Here is an 18,987-nt window from a genome sequence, read left to right as displayed (position 1 = left end):
CGTGAAGAGCGTTGGTGAGGGTTTTCAGACTGCCAGTTTGTGTAAGTGAATTTATGTTGAAAGTTGCTAGAAAGGTCTTAGATTTTGGCCTGAGTTTTTTACTCTTCGGGTACACCGAGACGCTCCGACTCGTCGCTTGCATGATGTCGAGTCTCCCCCAGAATCCGAACGAGACTCGTGCGCCGTGGCGTTCACGACGAGGGATTTATCCGAAGATTTACCCCCTGGGGTATGTTTCTTGAAATGTTGTGCCATCATGCTTTTTGACTTGACTTTGCTTTGGACGGGTACCCATCTTTTTACAACTAGGGTTGTTAGCCCTAGAGGTTGCTCAAGATGTTTTTTGGCTTCTGGTCATTTACCAGTCTTCGCCGTAACCCTGGCAAGGGACCAGTTTTTTTTCACGGTGGTATTTTATTTCCCTACTACCCTCTGACTCTGTTGGCGGCAGAGCCAGCGAGCTTCCCCAATTCCAATGGGACGCGCCCGTTGGAGGTAACCGGTAAATCCCCACACGGGTGAGGTTATTATTATTATTATTATTATTATTATTATTATTATTATTATTATTATTATTATTATTATTATTATTATTATTATTATTGTTATTATTGGAGGTCCATATGGCCCTGAGGTTCACACAGCCTACACAAAAAATGAGTACCAGGTTAATTCCTGGGGGCAAAGGCGTCCGGGAGTAGAGCTAACCACTCTACTCCATCACGTACCGAGATTAACTGTGGTGGAAGCCTTTACCTTCCATTCCTCCAAGGGCCTTCATGGCCTGTACGGAGGTGACTTTGCTTTTATTATTATTATTATTATTATTATTATTATTATTATTATTATTATTATTTCTTAATCTGTTTACCCTCCTGGTTCGGTTTTTCCCTCGGACTCAGCGAGGGATCCCACCTCTACTGCCTCAAGGACAGTGTCCAAGAGCGCCAGACTTTGGGCCGGGGAACAGAACTCGGGAGGATGACCAGTACCTCGCCCAGGCGGCCGCACCTGTTATACTGAACAGGGTCTACTGGAGGGATGGGAAGATTGGAAGGACCGGCAAGGAAGAGGCAAGCAAGCGGCCGTGGCCTTAAGTTAGGTACCATACCGAAATTTGCATGGAGGAGAAGTAGGAAACCACGACAAACCACTTCGAGGATGGCTGAAGTGGGGATCGAACCCACCTCTATCAGTTGACCTCTCGGGGCTGAGTGGACCACGTTCCAGCCCTCCTACCAGTTTCCAAATTTCGTGGCAGAGCCGGGAATCGAACGCGGGCCTCAGGAGGTGGCAGATAATCACACTAACCACCACACCACAGAGACGGACTATAAAATGAAGATAAATAAGTACAAAAAACGGCAATGGAGTGCAGTCGAACAAAGTCTGGTGATGCAGCAAATATTAGAATTGGAAATGATGTTATAAAGAAAGTAGATGAATATTGCTACTTAGGTAGTAAAATAACTAACGATGGCAGAAGTTAGGACGTAAAATGCATACTAGAGCGAGCAAGGAAGGCCTTTGTTAAGAAAACAAATTTGATCACTTCGAATACTGATATAGGAGTTAGATATTTTCGAAAACTTTCGTCCGAAACTTAGCATTGTACGGAAGTGAAATCTACGATTTCTAGCTCAGAAAAAGATTAGAAGCTTTTGAAATGTGGTGTTACATCCGAATGCTGAAGGTGAGATGGGTAGATCGAGTCACGAATGAAGGGATACTGAATCAAATTGGTGAGAGGAGAATGATTCGTCGAAATTTGACCAGGAGAAGAGATAAAATGATAGGACACATCTTATGACACCTATGACTTGGTTAACTGGTTTTTTAGGAAAGTGTAGGTGGTGAGAACGGTAGGGGTAAACTACGGTATGGATTCGACAAACAGATTAGAGCATATGTAGGATGTAGTAGTTACGTAGAAATGAAAAGGTTAGCACAGGATAGGGTGGCATGTAGAGCTGCGTCGAACAAGTCCATGGACTGTTGACTCAAACAACAAGGAAAGGATCAACTACTTTCCAAAAAATCCTGACTGCCACAAGGACAAAGTTCTACGAATGCGAAACAAAGTATTCTAGAAATTAAACGCATAACAACAACTCTAAAACTAGAAGATATTTCGTACTATATCAATCGACGTAACAATAAACAAATCTATAAAAAGTCACTTCACGCGCAAGTAACAGGTAATACAAATCTTAAAAGTAAACATTCAATAAAGTAACCGGGCAGCGTCGGGTAATACAGCTATGGGTACATACTGCTCAAAAGATAAAGCTGGCCACATTCTTTAAATGTTCATACCTGCATGTTATGGATGCATATTAAAGTGGAAATATACACGCAATTAAGACACACCTTCTTCATTTATACTATTAAGAATTGAAATTAAAAGCATTCCTTGGTCACTCAATCCTCCACGTCATTGCACAACAGCAAAGTACATCAGAGGGATATATGATGATAAAAATTGGTTCATGAGGAGCCAGTATGGATTTAGAAAGAAATTTTCTTGTGAGGTACAACTGGTGGGATTTCAGCAGGACATATTAGATCATTGGATTCAGGAGATCAGTTAGATTGCATAGCCATAGATCTTTCTAAAGCCTTTGATAGAGTGGAACATGGAATATTATTAAAGAAATTGGAGGGAATAGGATTGGACGTAAGGGTTATACGTTAGATAAAAACATTTCTAAATTCAAGGGTTCAGAAAGTCAAAGTAGGAAATAACATATCACAGGAACAGAAAGTATGGAAGGGAATTTCACAGGGTAGTATAATCGGTCCGTTACTTTTCTTAATATACACAATTGATTTAGGGAACTATGTAACATCAAAAATACGATTGTATGCAGATGACATAATTGTTTATAGGAAAAATAACATTGAGGATTGTTCAGAATTACACAGATGGCTATGTAATAATTAAACGTCTTAATAAGGAGTATTGCCTCCCTCGCATGGATAACAGCTTCACAACGCCTTCTCCTGCATTTGACTAGGTATTGCGCGTTCAGTTGAGGCAGACTCTTCCGAAAGGGCATTTTTAATTACTTGTAGTGTTTGAGATGGTAGACTTCACGCTCGGATGCGTTGCTCCAGTTAGTCCAGACTTGCTCGATCGGATTCAAGCCGGAACTCCATTCATTGCGCATGGCGTTCTGGCAGGAATCTCCAAACGATGTTGGCATCATGTGTTTTAGCATTGCCATGTGCGAATACTGCGTTTCTCCAACTTGGCTCATGTGATACTTAACACTAACGGAATTTTTTTAGAATAACCGATCTGATATAAACCCCTTCTCCATGCGATGGCCTTGAAGTTATATATAATGTGATTGATAACACAACCATGAATGGATTTCAGATATGGAGATTAGCTGACATACGTCCTGCAATTTTCCAGTTTTGGGTACACAGACAGACACCAAAATTTAAAAAGAGAAGAATCCTTCAGATGATCAGTATTTCGCCCAGTGACGTTCAATTAGGTACGAAACGAATAAATATCAGGAAATTTTGCGGTAATAATATATGTACAGACACGCAACTCATACGATTTTATTTAGGCTATGTAGGTACATTACACCGATATCACTGTATATGTGAAAGATAGTTCTTTCTCGTGTCATTCACTCATAAAATGATGGCATGTTAAATGATGAGTCATTTGTCACCTGTTAGAAAACTGTTGGTGAATCAGCTGCCCTTATTAATATTTTTTCTACAGCCCAACAAATGTATGAGATCGTCGCGAGGTAGACATATATATGTTTTTACAATTTGCTTTACGTCGCACGGACACAGAGAGGTCTTATGGCGACGATTGGATAGGAAAGGCCTAAGAGTGGTAGGAAGCGGCCATGACCGTAGCCTTAATTAAGGTTCAGCCCCAGCATTTGCCTGGTGTGAAAATGGGAAACGACGGAAAGCCGTCTTCAGGGATCCCGACAGTGGGGTTCGAACCCACTATTTACCTGTTGCAATCTCATAACTGAGAGCCCCTAACCGCACGGCCCTTTCTCCCGATATAGATGTTTCTCTGCTAGCATTCCTTATGGTACCAATGTACTGTAAGCGCATCCTGCAAGATGATCCTGAACCCTGTTATCGTTCCCGTCATGTGACTATAGACCGTTCGAAAAATATTACTTCCTTTCAATCACTTCACGCCAGTCTACCATGTAACTATGTTAAGACGTCGTGCCAAGTAACCTGGTGTAACTAGCGCTTACAACCGCAATAAAGTGACGTGGATAGCGCACGAAACAGTAATCTGGAGTAGTAACGTACTCTATGGCCATTCTCACTCACAGTTGTAATGTAGCGTATGTGGTCAAATGCTAGCCTACTAATTAACGGGGTTCGTACCCCAGTGTCGGCAGCCCTGAAAATGGTTTTCCGTGGTTTCCCATTTTTACACCAGGCAAATGCTGCGACTGTACCTTAATTAAGGCCACGGCCGCTTCCTTCCCACTCCTAGCCCTTTCCTGTCCCATCGTCGCCATAAGACGTGTCTGTGTCGGTGCGACGTAAGGTGGTGGTGGTGGTGATTATTGTTTTAAGAGGAAGTACAACTAGGCAACCATCCTCTATATAACACTAATCAGAGGGAAAAAGAGAAGGGATCCGACACTTCGAAAAATGAAGATATCGGTCAAAGAAAGACAAGGGCCACGAAGGGCGTGAAAATGAAAGACTCCCTAGCCCTCGCACTAATAGCGTCGGGGTCGGAAAAGAACAAGAGTTGACCAAGGGAGGTCGGATAGGATAGATGAAAGTGAGGAGCCTGGCACAAGTAAGTGGAAGCAATGCCAGGACTCAGCTAAGGGCCCCGTGGTCGCCAACCCACTCTCCAAAGTTCAGAGCCCCTGGGGCTGGTGCGACGTAAAGCAACTAGAACTAATTAACGGAACGTAGTACTGATAGTACAAAATAGTTACATCAATGCTTAAACAGAGACCAGTGTGTGCCACACGCAAAACAGTATTATAGTTATTGTGCGTTGTGCACACTGCACTGCTACACAAGTCGCTTCAGTCATTTGCCATGTATTCCACTGATGAATACGTTGCCATGCTCCGTATATGTGGAGAAGCAAAAGAGAATTCGTTGCAGGCACTGCGTCCATATCAGACGTTGTCGGTGTTGAAAGACGTTTACAAACAACAGGGGTACTTCAAACGGTACCACCTGTCCGAGAGAAGACCGTAACATCTGATGAGATTCAGAAGACTGTTCTGTACACAGATCGCAATAACCCACACATGAATACACAGACAATTGCTCAACTGATGCATTTCAACCAGGCTTCCGTACTACGTATATTGCATGCTCACAAATATCTCCCCTACCACCTACAGTTAAACCAGAAGCTCCACGGGCCTGATTTCGAAGCTCGAATGAATTTCTGTTATTGGCTGTTAGGAAATCTGTAAATAATGCAGCATCCCTGTCAAAAATCCTGTTCTCGGAGACGAATCGCAATTCCATAATAATAGTAACGTCAACCGGCACAGCACGCACTGTGAGAGTGCTAACAATTCCCACTGCATGAGACAGGCGAATGGAGAGAGAATGTGTGTTGTGGAATCATGGGTGATCGCCTTATCAGGGGGTCATTTAACAGGCGCACGCTACCTGCACTTTCTACACCATAAACTCCCGCTTTTGCTGGAGAATATGCCACTCGGAGAACAGTTAACGATGTGGTTTAAACAAGATGGAGCTCCATCACATTGGACGTTACCCGTGCATAACCATCTGAATGAGGCACATCAAGGAAAATGGGTAAAAAACAGGAGGACCTGTCTCCTGGCCCGCCAGGTCACCGAATTTAACCCCATTAGATTTCCTCCTGTGGGGGCATTTGAAACAAGCAGTTTGCACACAGGAGTCAGAATATTCGGGGCGCCTTCGGCAACTAATCACCGAAGCCTGTAGATCAGATAGGCCGGCTATGCTACTGCGCTCTAGAATATCCTTTCAGCGGCGTGCCCAGATGTCCATAAAGCAAGCAGGTCATCACTTCGAATACTTGCTAACGTAACTAACCATTGCTAGTGTAGTTTGCACCCCCGTCTCCCTCCCAACTACTGTACCTCTCTCATCATCGTCCGACCCTGATGACATATCGGCCCTTCTTAGGGCCACATATACAGTACATTCATTCATTGAAAATGTTCATAAAAGAGGATACTTCACGTACATTAATAAAAGATAAGAACTATCCGCTGCCTGCTGTCATTTCTTGATGGATACAGTACTTTTGCATCCATCTCTTGGCACAGGCCAGAGTAAAGTGTAGCTTCCACCTAAGTGCCAGTCAACATCCATGGCTGTGACAATACGGAAGTTGCTGGGGTATGGGTAGTGCTGAGTAATGACGTTCAGAGCATGACTAGTGCATCTGAGTGTTATGAAAGGTGCTGCTCATAGGGTCAGGCGTGCTGCAATAGTACTTTCTGACCCAGTGAGGAAAGCAATGGCAAACTACCTCACTCCTCATCTTGCCTAGTACGCCTCATTTTGGCGCTGCCATTGGTTTTGAGGGTTTCCTTATAACCGCGTAACCTTTGGTGGTGCTATTTGAGGATCCAACCAGCCTCTGGGCTGATGACCTAACAGACATACAAGAACTATCCCTGCCCCGGACTCGAACCTATCACATGTAAGACTTGCACACCGTAGAGCTCGGCTTGTTCTTCCTATCTACGCTATACTGCACCGCGGCGCAATGCGTGCAGATTATAGCTCATGTGATAGTTTTAACACAGTCGCAAAGTCTACTCCGTGTTCTCAGACGTTTCATTTACTTATTCGATCATTTAGAAAGTTCACTCGTCTTTTCTATTATTTAATAATATGGCATAGTATATTCCTATTTTGTGTAGGCCGTAAATACAAAGATACCCGTTGTACTGTGTTTACTGTGCATACCGGAAGGTCAGATGCTTTCAGGACGTAAAAACTGCGGTTTGCATAAATCAAATTTGGTAGGGGCAGCTGATTCACCCGGTATAATCACGCTATCTGAAATGGCGTACGGTGGTAATTAGACCGCAATAGTATAATAGTTGAATCTCGGTTGGTGATTCTTCCCGATCGTCCATATAACAGGTCCCGTTTCACATTCAAATGAATAATTCCATAATAATATTTTAATTCTAACCATGAGTGAGGTCACTAGTTCACTGGTAAACTAGTACCTTTAAGAGGATTTTAGTTCATAGTCATAACAGTTGAAGTACCTGAAATGGCGTAAGTACTTTTAGTTAACTAGGGGAAGCAAATTTCTCTTTTGGAAGGATTAGCCGCTGTAACACCGCCGTTACTTAGGAGATGCTCGAAAGTAAAATATCTTGCAATCTTCGGAGATATTCCTTCCATGGTCCGCATCTGCTTAGCTCACTATCTATACATTATAATCCTCTAGTGCCCCGTGTTACATACGTGTAACATTGGAAATTTAGTACTTTACTGTCGCTAAGAAACATTTCTTCCGCCAATGCCCACTGTGACAGATCAGTAACAATACATACCACGAAGTTTTCAATAATGCGTAGAATCTTTTTAGAACAATCATATAAATAAAAATATGAATGAAAATATTTGTTTTCCTATGCAGACCTATCCTGGGCACTAGAGGGAATACACAGAAGTTTCCTGTAGGAAACAATGTTCTTTCTAAAATCACTGGAACACGTAAAGGAGCACAGCGAAGACTACAACCTGAGTTCTATGCTACGTTGCTGCTAAATATATGTAGGCCTACCTTATCTGGAGTAGACCATGCCATAGCGAATATCTGTAATCTGTTGTAAATGATACTTTCAGAATTATCATAGGAGTCTTAAAGAGTATAGGTGAAGCTCCCTCACACATCCACTGAGTGATAACGTCCAGAAAATTTTTTTTTTTGCTAGTTGCTTTACGTCGCACCGACACAGATAGGTCTTATGGCGACGATGGGAAAATAGAGCTATAGGACATCCGCTAAAGAATCTCGCCATTTATAAGGATCTAAATCTAAAAATCAATAACTTATCAGGAATCTTTTATCTGGGCTAATGAAAGCCTCCAAGACGGACTATCATACTGGGAAAGCAGGTCTAACGATCCTTCTGGACAACGTGAATTAACGTGAAGAAGTAAGGCGTTCATCGCTAATCAACTCTTTGTGGGAACGGTATAGCAGAAACCGTAGATAATCAAAATCAGTACAGTTCTTGTTCTGTGCGTTGTACAGTTGAAGACATGATGTTGCCTGCACTCAGTGCTCGGGACACAACTAAATATTGTTCATATATCATTTACGTCTACATCTTAAGAAGTACTTTCTTCAAGCTTGAAGTAGTATTTCTTTAGTGTAATATCTGCGTAGTTTGTGATACAAATAATTAAAGTAGATAAGTTACAGACACGCTGTAAACTGATAATTCACCGAGCTCGATAGCTGCAGTCGCTTAAGTGCGGCCAGTATCCAGTATTCGGGAGATAGTAGGTTCGAATCCCACTGTCGGCAGCCCTGAAAATGGTTTTCCCTGGTTTACCATTTCCACACCAGGCAAATGCCGGGGCTGTACCTTAATTAAGGCCACGGTCGCTTCCTTCCAACTCCTAGCCCTTTCCTGTCCCATCGTCGCCATAAGACCTATCTGTGTCAGTGCGACGTAAAGCAACTTGCAAAAATAATAATAATAATAATAATAATAATAATAATAATAATAATAATAATAATAACTCATCGAAACGTCCGTAGTATGGACGCTAGAGTTCACCAGAAAGGATCCCTCGAATTTTGATAAAGCATGATAGTTCTCTCTCCTAGGCTGTGTACATAAACCTGGGTTCTGGTACATCTGCTTCAGACCTTACCTTACCTTCTGAGAACGACTAAATAGGTAAGAACTGCACATAGGTTCATCAATAACTTCACTGATTCTAAAATAACTATGTTCTAAATAACATCCGTGCATGAGCACCTCATCAACACACCAAAAAAAAAAAAAAATATATAATTCATTGCCTGAAGAAACGCACCACTGAGGATTTTTGATTTTTTTTTTTTTGCTAGTTGTTTTACGTCGCACCGATACAGATAGGTCTTACGGCGACGATGGGACAGGACAGGGCTAGGAGTGGGAAGGAAGCGGCCGTGGCCTTAATTAAGGTACAGCCCCAGCATTTGCCTGGTGTGAAAATGGGAAACCACGGAAAACCATTTTCAGGGCTTCCGACAGTGGGGTTCGAACCTACTATCTCCCGAATACTGGATACTGGCCGCACTTAAGCGACTGCAGCTATCGAGCTCGGTAATTTTTGAATTTAACATCAGATCACAGAAGACAATTTCAAGGATGGAATTCAGCATCATACACAGCCACTTGTTTTTCCTATCCCGATCATTGCTGGTCGAGATTTAAATTTCTTCCATTCCTCGAAAGTTTCATTGCAAAAACATCCTTCTTTGTTTATAAAACATATTTTCCAATACCTACACGAAACATGCGGTATAATCGATATTAGTCCTCATTCAGATGAATAAATAATTGATGTAGTCCAGTCAGCCAACTATGGCATAGATTATGTGCTGTAGCGGTGTCCTGCTCGGCGCCAGTTATAATTTACATATTAAAACTGTCTAGGCCAGTAGCGAATCTGGTCGTCTTATGGACCTAGATGTACCAGGCTAGTGATTAATTTGTTCTAGAAATTACTCAGATAATGAGTCTGTATCGACGGAAATTACAACTCTCCGTCTATATCTTGGTGTTGAAGCTTCTATGGTTTGTTAAACTACTATTAAATTCTTATCCAGGTTTGGCCGCGTCGTTCTATGTATATTGTGTACAGGTTGCCTACATACATGCATTACATTATCATCATATTCGTAACCCGTGTAGAACAACCTCAAGAAGTAGGTGAAGGGAAAAAAGGAAAATACGTACCTACCATCCCATTCTGCAAGGTCAAATACTGTACAAGCTAGAAGATATCGAGGTCATAGGGCTCGTACTAGGGCGAGAGGAATATTCACAAACTGCTGGTCACAACTATGAGACGTTTTGGTATACGAAATGAAACATTAATTAACTGAGGCATCCGCACACTGAAAGCTTCGATATCTATCCTACAATATCATCTCCATTCCACCAATAAGAGATGTGTCAGCAGTATCTATTCAATTTTTGAGCATTAGCTGTATACTGCTGTACCGCATATCATAAAGTACACTGACTGACAGTGACAATGCAACACCAAGGAGGAGTGGTTCGAAAGGGATGAAAGTTGGGGAAAAAACAGAGACGGCACGGACGAATAACTGATGTTTATTTCAAACCGATATGCAGGTTACACAATGCGCACGGCATCGACTCAGTAGGATGTAGGACCACCGCGAGCGGCGATGCACGCAGAAACACGTCGAGGTACAGAGTCAATAAGAGTGCGGATGGTGTCCTGAGGGATGGTTCTCCATTCTCTGTCAACCATTTGCCACAGTTGGTCGTCCGTACGAGGCTGGGGCAGAGTTTGCAAATGGCGTCCAATGAGATCCCACACGTGTTCGATTGGTGAGAGATCCGGAGAGTACGCTGGCCACGGAAGCATCTGTACACCTCGTAGAGCCTGTTGGGAGATGCGAGCAGTGTGTGGGCGGGCATTATCCTGCTGAAACAGAGCATTGGGCAGCCCCTGAAGGTACGGGAGTGCCACCGGCCGCAGCACATGCTGCACGTAGCGGTGAGCATTTAACGTGCCTTGAATACGCACTAGAGGTGACGTGGAATCATACGCAATAGCGCCCCAAACCATGATGCCGCGTTGTCTAGCGGTAGGGCGCTCCACAGTTACTGTCGGATTTGACCTTTCTCCACGCCGACGCCACACTCGTCTGCGGTGACTATCACTGACAGAACAGAAGCGTGACTCATCGGAGAACACGACGTTCCGCCATTCCCTCATCCAAGTCGCTCTAGCCCGGCACCATGCCAGGCGTGCACGTCTATGCTGTGGAGTCAATGGTAGTCTTCTGAGCGGTCGCTGGGAGTGCAGGCCTCCTTCAACCAATCGACGGGAAATTGTTCTGGTCGATATTGGAACAGCCAAGGTGTCTTGCACATGCTGAAGAATGGCGGTTGACGTGGCGTGCGGGGCTGCCACCGCTTGGCGGCGGATGCGCCGATCCTCGCGTGCTGACGTCACTCGGGCTGCGCCTGGACCCCTCGCACGTGCCACATGTCCCTGCGCCAACCATCTTCGCCACAGACTCTGCACCGTGTACACATCCCTATGGGTATCGGCTGCGATTTGACGAAGCGACCAACCTGCCCTTCTCAGCCCGATCACCATACCCCTCGTAAAGTCGTCTGTCTGCTGGAAATGCCTCCGTTGACGGCGGCCTGGCATTCTTAGCTATACACGTGTCCTGTGGCACACGACGACACGTTCTACAATGACTGTCGGCTGAGAAATCACGGTACGAAGTGGGCCATTCGCCAACGCCGTGTCCCATTTATCGTTCGCTACGTGCGCAGCACAGCGGCGCATTTGACATCATGAGCATACCTCAGTGACGTCAGTCTACCCTGCAATTGGCATAAAGTTCTGACCACTCCTTCTTGGTGTTGCATTTGCTCTGTCAGTCAGTGTATTTACTTCTTCTTTGTACAGACATCGGAGCACTATCACAGAGAGCCTGATCGGTATTATTCAACATGTTTTGAACCTCATGACTTGAAATGAATCAAATAAAAATATCACGGTGACTAATGTCCCACAGCTCTTCCCCACTTATTTTGCGTACCATTAACGACAGAATACAAACAAACTACATTCCCTAACTTATCCTTGAGGATATTGTGTTTTAGTATTACTATGTGAGTAGCATTAACTATACGAAGAATGATTCTCAAGTCCGAAGACTTCACTCACCCGGCAAACCACGAGCGTATAGTTAAAGTATTAGTGTATGAGGTGTCCCTCCCATCCATAATCAGAGTAGTTTCGCCCGTGTATAGCTAAACAGCAGGGCACGCTTACACATTCAGCTATTGTTTGTCATGTTTGTGTTTTCTAAATTCATTTCAATGGTTGAGGAAATTAGACAATACCATAATAATAATAATAATAATAATAATTATTTTCTTTATTTAATACATGATGATAAAAGTGGACGCACACTGTTATACATTACTAGCTGTATTACCCGGCGCTGCTCGGGTACTTTACTGAATGTTTACTTTTAATTTGTATTTCGTGTTAATTTTGTGTGGAGCGATGTTTTGTAGATTATGAGTTATTGTTTTGGGTTTAATTTTGTTTCAGTTTTAGATAATTTAGTTTCACTTTAATTAAATTTTGCCATTGTGGCAGCCCGGATTGTCTGGAAAGTAGGGGTAGTCCTTACAAATAAATAATAAAACTAAGTGAATACTGTGTGTATTTACGCATCGCGCCATAGATATGATGTATACAATTCCAACTGTAACTGGAACTATATCACCAATCAGCCTAAGGACCACGAATTCTGTGGATTTAACACTAATCTCGGACAGTTTTTACATTGATAAGAATTCCACGCCTTTTCATCCCCATGCCGATAGAGGCTGAAATTATTCTTAAATGACATCCAGAGTGCCACCATTTATGTCAGCGGCCCCAAAACCTATAGTTTTGACATTAATGTCAGTCGTTTTCCATTATTTCTACATGTCAGCCCCCGAGAGGTGCTAGTAGCGTTTACCCACCACAGTACTCTTTTCCAGATAGTAAGCGATGTGTGTACCAATTTTGGTTGAAAGCAGTACTGGAACATACACACATACATTCATAATATGGGTCAGTTTGGACTAATCTTTTACACCTCTTCTCATCCCCACGCCGATGGGGCTGAACTTGGACTGAAACGGCGTCCGGAGTGTCGCTAATCATCTCAGCGACCCCGATAACTATGAATTCCGCACTAACGTTGGTCGATTTCAATTATTTCTTTACATGTCACCCCCTCCCCTTTTCCCCACCCTTTGAGTGCTAGGGGTGCCATACCCACAGAGTATTTCATTTTGGGATTTGTGTTACCTGCTTGAAATGAATATTTGTAGACCTGTGTTGTCAAATTGATTGATATATTACGAACTTCTTTTGTAGATGTAGAGTTATTCTTATGAGTTTAATTTCTTAAGTTCTTCTTTCAGATTATTTAACTTCGCGTTAACCTTTGTCCTTGTGGCAGCCCAGATTGTCTGGGAAGTAGTTCAAACTTTCAAATAAATAATAAAATGAAGTTATAACTCTATATGTTTGCACGATTCCTACTTCCATTGGGACTGTCACCAATCAGCCTAGGGATCTTGAAAACTAAGAATTCATCACTTATCTCGGTCATTTTAGACATTTTCTTATCACTCCTTCTCAACCCCCATGCCGATGGAGGCTGAAACTGGATTTAAACGGCACCCAGAATGCCACAATTCATTTCAGTGACCCCGAGAACCTTGGATTCGATAATAATATAATGTAAGTCTTTTCGATCAACATGTCACCCCGACTCCTAGAAATTCTCGGGGTGCCTTACGCCCAGAGTATTTTTTTCAAACGAGCAAATGGCTGCGCGGTTTGGGTCACGTATGTACCAGCTTGCATTCGGGAGATAGTGGGTTCCAACCCCACTGTCGGTAGCCCTGAAGATGGTTTTCCGTGGTTTCCCATTTTCACACCAGGCAAATACTGAGGCTGTAGCTTAATTGAGGCCACGGTCGCTTCCTTCCCACTCCTAGCCCTTTCATATCCCATCGTCGCGATGTCGATGCGACGTAAAAAAATTGAAATTCCCAAACTCTTCTCGGAAGCAAGTAAAATTACGGCCTTTGAACACACATTTACTTCGGCCTGTATACATCAGGCAGTATTTGCACATGTCTGAACTTGTAGATTATGATATGGAATGTTCCAAGAGACTTGCGTAATGAAAATCATCAATAGTATGTTTTATTCAGGTGTGTACGATAGATTTCAGAATTTCCTCTTCAAAGAATGTGTGAAAATAAGGTATTTCCGAAGCGACAGGATATTTCGAGTACGAATTACGTCCGTCTGAAATCTCCCGGATGTGATTCATAGCTTTCCCAATAAAAATACTGATCTTTTACGGGAAGCCCTTAACACACAGTTTATTTACTCTAATTACTTTAAATGGTGTGGTTATTTTACAATTTTCCAGAAGAAAATAATAATAGTTACTCTTTCATTTCTAGTCCCCTGATCCAACCAGCAAGCCCGAGAAGGTTGCCTCAGATAAAGAAGATTCTGGTGAGTAACAATTCTTTCTCTATTGTTTATTATTATTATTATTATTATTATTATTATTATTATTATTATTATTATTATTACTATCATCGTCGTCATCACACTCATCTCTTGAATGACCGAATAATTGAACAGTTATATAAAAGGTTATTTTAAGTGAACTGGCTAGATTTATCTAGACTGTCACCCTGTTACATTAGAAAAAGGTGTTCGAATATCGTATAATATTCCCAAAACTTTTAGGATACTGCTTTTATAAAATACCTACTTTTATGTGGAAAAATTTCAATTTTACATTGCAAAAATTACCTTGCTAAACGGTTTAATAACATTTGCAGCAATTTCTATATATCGAAATAAAAAACAATATTATCTGAAGAATGTAGGTTACAAGGGTTTTCCATGTTGGTTGCTGATATCAGACTCAGTAGTAGGTACTAAATAGGCAATACACACACGTTAATTTTATGTCGGAATAAATGTGTTTGTGATGTAAATAAGATTTTTAATAGACTGAAGTGTGACAAAATAACTTTTCTCAATTTTTAAGTTATTGACGAATGTTACAAAACGAAAGTTTCCAGTACCTCTGTATTAACACCAGAACACGGTTCATGTATCCACCGAAAGTATTAGACACAGATCTACTGTTAACAGTGGCGGCGCGTGACTTTCGTCACTGGGGGTTCAACAGAAGAAAAAAATTGCACCCCCCCCCCCCCTCCACCTCTCCCGTCGTGGGCCGTAACCTCCCAAAATAAGATGATAGAAGTTTTGAAAATGTGATCGAATACGAGAGAAGCAGACAATACATGCCGATATTTACCACATGCAAAATTAGAAATGTTTCACAATCGACTTAACCTATGTAGACAGCTTATACAAAAATCCATCCTGCGCTCCTTGAGGGATGCAAATTTATCTATAACTGCTTCGTTGAAGTCCACAGAGTCTCGAACCAAGTCCTTTTCAATTGACAGCATAGCAAGAACATTAAGTCTATCCTCGGTCATTGTGCTGCGCAAGAAAGTCTTTATTCTTTTCAGGGTTGAGAAGCACCTTTCTGCTTCAGATGTCGTCATGGGAATAACTATATTTAAAAGTTTTATGCTTTCACCAAAGACACTGTGCAACTTATTTTCTAAAAGAAACTGCAACAAAGTCGTAGCCCCAGAAACAGTTCGAAAATCATTTCTCATGTATAATATTTCAAGTTCGGTTCTCAGTTTCGGTTTGTCGAGAAATGGGTAGGCCTCACACGCTTTGTACAGAAGTGAGTGGGGAAACTGCTTCTCAAAGCTGCCGAAATTTTCAGCTTGAAACAAGTTTGCTGCAAGAAGGTGGTTTGTGAATTGAAACCGTTCCTTTGCTTGAAGAATGACTGTGTCACAAACTTCTTTTGCCGCAACTCGTTTCGAGGTACGCAGCGGCCCTCGTGATACCTTCACTGGCGGGGGCAGTATATCATGTTCGTCAGCGATGTGGTCAATTTTATTTTCCCGAACCATTTTTATAGCAGCCTCGAAACCTGAAAGTGCGCCTTTGACTTCCAACGGATCTGAATTTCGCTTTTGTAGCTGACTGTATAAAATGTCCACATGAGGCATTATCTGATGGAAAACAGCCAACCAGAACTGAAATAACGGGTGCTCCAATTTTAAACGCAAACCTCTTGCTTGCGATGTTAGGCTGTCGAGAGGTAGTTTCCAGTTGATCCAGGCATTCGACGAGGGCATCTCTGTTCTCGTAAACTACTTCAACGGTCCTTGATTTAAAATTCCACCTTGTGTTTGAAGCATGAGGTACTCTTCTACCAACTACTTCGGTCAATACACCTGATCGCTGCGGGGAGTTATTAAAGAAGCTGGGGATTTCACTTAAATCTGCAAAAAATATACGGACATCCGTATTCTGGCTTGTCGCTTGTGCCATGACTAAGTTCAAAGAATGGGCGTAACAGTGAACATAATGTGCATGCTTAAAATCTTCCCTGATGAGAGCTTGCACTCCTGAATGGCGACCACTCATTACATTCGCCCCATCGTAACTTTGTGAAATTAACTTATCTGGGCTATCAACAACATCGTTCAAAGAAGATTTTAAACATTCTGCTATTGTCTTAGCATCATGACTAGCGGTGAGAGGAAACCCCAAAATCTTTCAACTGGCTTACCGTTGGGAAGAACGTAGCGCAGTACAATAACTAATTGTGCTGTAGTTGATATATCGGTGGTCTCGTCTGCGATTACCGAAATGAAGGGCGCAGTTGTGATTTCTTTCTTTATTTTCTCGCGACAGATTTCAAACATGCACGAAAGCAGTTCATTCTGAATGTCTTTCGAGGTGCCTTTGAAAACAGTAGCTTTGGACAGATGGTCCTTTAATGCAACGTCAATTTCAGAACTAAAATTAACGAGGCCTCGGAATATGCCAGGATTCGACGATTCACTTGTTTCGTCATGCCCGCGCAATGCCAACTCAAACGCGCCACAGAACTTTACACAGTCGATAATTTTTGACAGCACATAACGATTTTTCCGTACTTGATCGTTGTGTCTTTCGACAGACTGCCTGTAAGCACAATCAAGTTGCTGCCGAATATCATGTTTTCCCAGAAGATCGAATTCTAACTGGGCAAGCATATGAGATTTAGAACTTTCGTGTTTCTTTATTTTTTGGGACAAATGTCCTAAATCTACCACTCCGACTTTGGTCCAAGTCCCTTCGCTTTCATCACTAACGAAGCATAAACACGGAAAACAAAACAACCTGTTAGTAACTTCGCACCCACAGATCCACTCGGTTCTTTTGTATATATCCATTCTGAATTTACGCACGATTTCTTTACTTTTACTTTTAGTCTGCCTCGTTATAACAAGATCAGGCACTGGGCGCCCGGCATTCTTAATCTCAAGTTTTCGCTCAAGGGAGAGACAAAAAAAGTTTGTCTTCTTAAGTATCTGGACACTGTTCAAACTCATTATGTAGCTCCTTACCTTTCCGGGGCACAAAGATTGTGGACGTAACTACAACGCACAAAAACACACACACGCACACGGACAAAAGATTGTAACTTCTTTATATCCTAAAAATTAAGTTTCATAACGGCACAACGGTGCAGAAAAACACTCACACGCTTGCACAGCGTACAATAATGTTACGAATTATGATAATTGCTAAGTACAAACGTTTACAAACACTAGTTTCACACTTGAAAAACACGAGGAAACTATAGGAATGAATGTTCGCACTTTTCACAATGTTGGTAACTTAATTTTAAGAACTAGTGTGAGCTGGTCAATTAGCGTTTTCATTGGTATTACCTTCTCGCTACTCTTTGCCTCAATGATTTTTAAGCTATGTTTCTCTCCAAAAAAGTAATTATTCCAAAGAAGGCAAATGAATAGATATTTAGTAAGTATTGATATATTTGGGACAAGGTATCAATTGGAATTTGGCAATTTAATATGACTTTTGGTAGTAATGATGCTGTTCAACACTAGCGCTAATTATGTACACTATTCTCTGCTGCCTGGTTAAATTCCTGTAAGGGCAACAGATGGCAGGCACATACTATTACAGTTTTCTTACCCCAACAACACGACTTGCGACAGACTTGAGAGAGAGTGGCATACTGCGCATGCCTACACCACGGATATTCTTTTCTGCGATATCCAGGTCTTGCCTTAATGCTGACAGACTTCCCCCCGCACCTCACTGGTCCCTTCGCCTAAGTACGGACGGAGATGCCGCCTTGTATGGGGGTTCATTCCAGACGAGTCTCCAGCCACAGACTACGCGCAGCTCACATGAATTAAAAGCCAGTACGAGTATATTACGGACAGATGGGCTTAGCACGAGCTTTGAGAATGACAAGGGAATCGTGAAAATTAAGTAGCTGAGTACAATTTGATATAAACTAGAGGTGCATTGCTCCATTGCGCTATACCAGAAACCGCCACTGACTGTTAATCAAGTAAATCGAAAAGTAAGGCGTCTTATATCTGATAACTGCAATCAAAAATGTCTACGCTCCATGACTTTACAGGACTCGGTCAATTCTCCTTCCAGATAATTGCCTAAAATACGTTTCTTCAAATTGATGTATTTATTATCTTCGGAATGTGTTTCGTTTACGTAATTTTAAGAGCATTTTGGAACACTGAAAATGGATTTTGTCTTCAAATACTCCACCTCTCTCTCCTTAACTGTATTTTTACTCTTCTAACATAGCTTCTGGCAATGGGAAATCACAAATAACGGCCCATAAAACTGAAAATGTTTTACGTATAAGCAAGAAATGAGATTTAAATGCATACCATAGATAGATATGCTCACAGATTGGTCCATCATCCCATTAAAATTTAGTCCTGTGCAACCTGTAGTTTATAGACAATATAAAATATCGATCCATTTTCCTACACAGGACTAGAACAACGATACATTTTTGTCTACGCTCAATAATATAGAAGTTAAATATTATTATACATTAACAAAAATAATTCATCGAAACGTCCGTAGTATGGACGCTAGAGTTCACCAGAAAGGATCCCTCGAATTTTGATAAAGCATGATAGTTCACTCTCCCAGGGCGTGTAGATAAAGCTGCATACTGGTACATCTGCTTCAGGCCTTACCTAACCTTCTGAGAACGACTAAATAAGT

The 18,987-nt window shown here is 42.0% G+C and overlaps 1 protein-coding gene across 1 annotated transcript in view; it reads left to right on the top strand.

Moving 5' to 3' along the window:
- The window catches only part of mas (masquerade), a 195,396-nt gene that overhangs the window by 118,267 nt on the left and 58,142 nt on the right, over window positions 1-18,987 (top strand). The window contains exon 3 of the mRNA XM_067138673.2: window positions 14,271-14,325. Coding sequence (XP_066994774.1) covers window positions 14,271-14,325 — 55 coding nt within the window. The remainder of the gene's footprint in view (window positions 1-14,270; window positions 14,326-18,987) is intronic.

The sequence above is a fragment of the Anabrus simplex genome, chromosome 1, assembly GCF_040414725.1.
Source record: "Anabrus simplex isolate iqAnaSimp1 chromosome 1, ASM4041472v1, whole genome shotgun sequence".
NCBI lineage: Eukaryota > Metazoa > Arthropoda > Insecta > Orthoptera > Tettigoniidae > Anabrus > Anabrus simplex.
The sequence above is the reverse complement of the archived record's forward strand: the minus strand, read 5'-3'. Positions and strand labels throughout refer to the sequence as shown.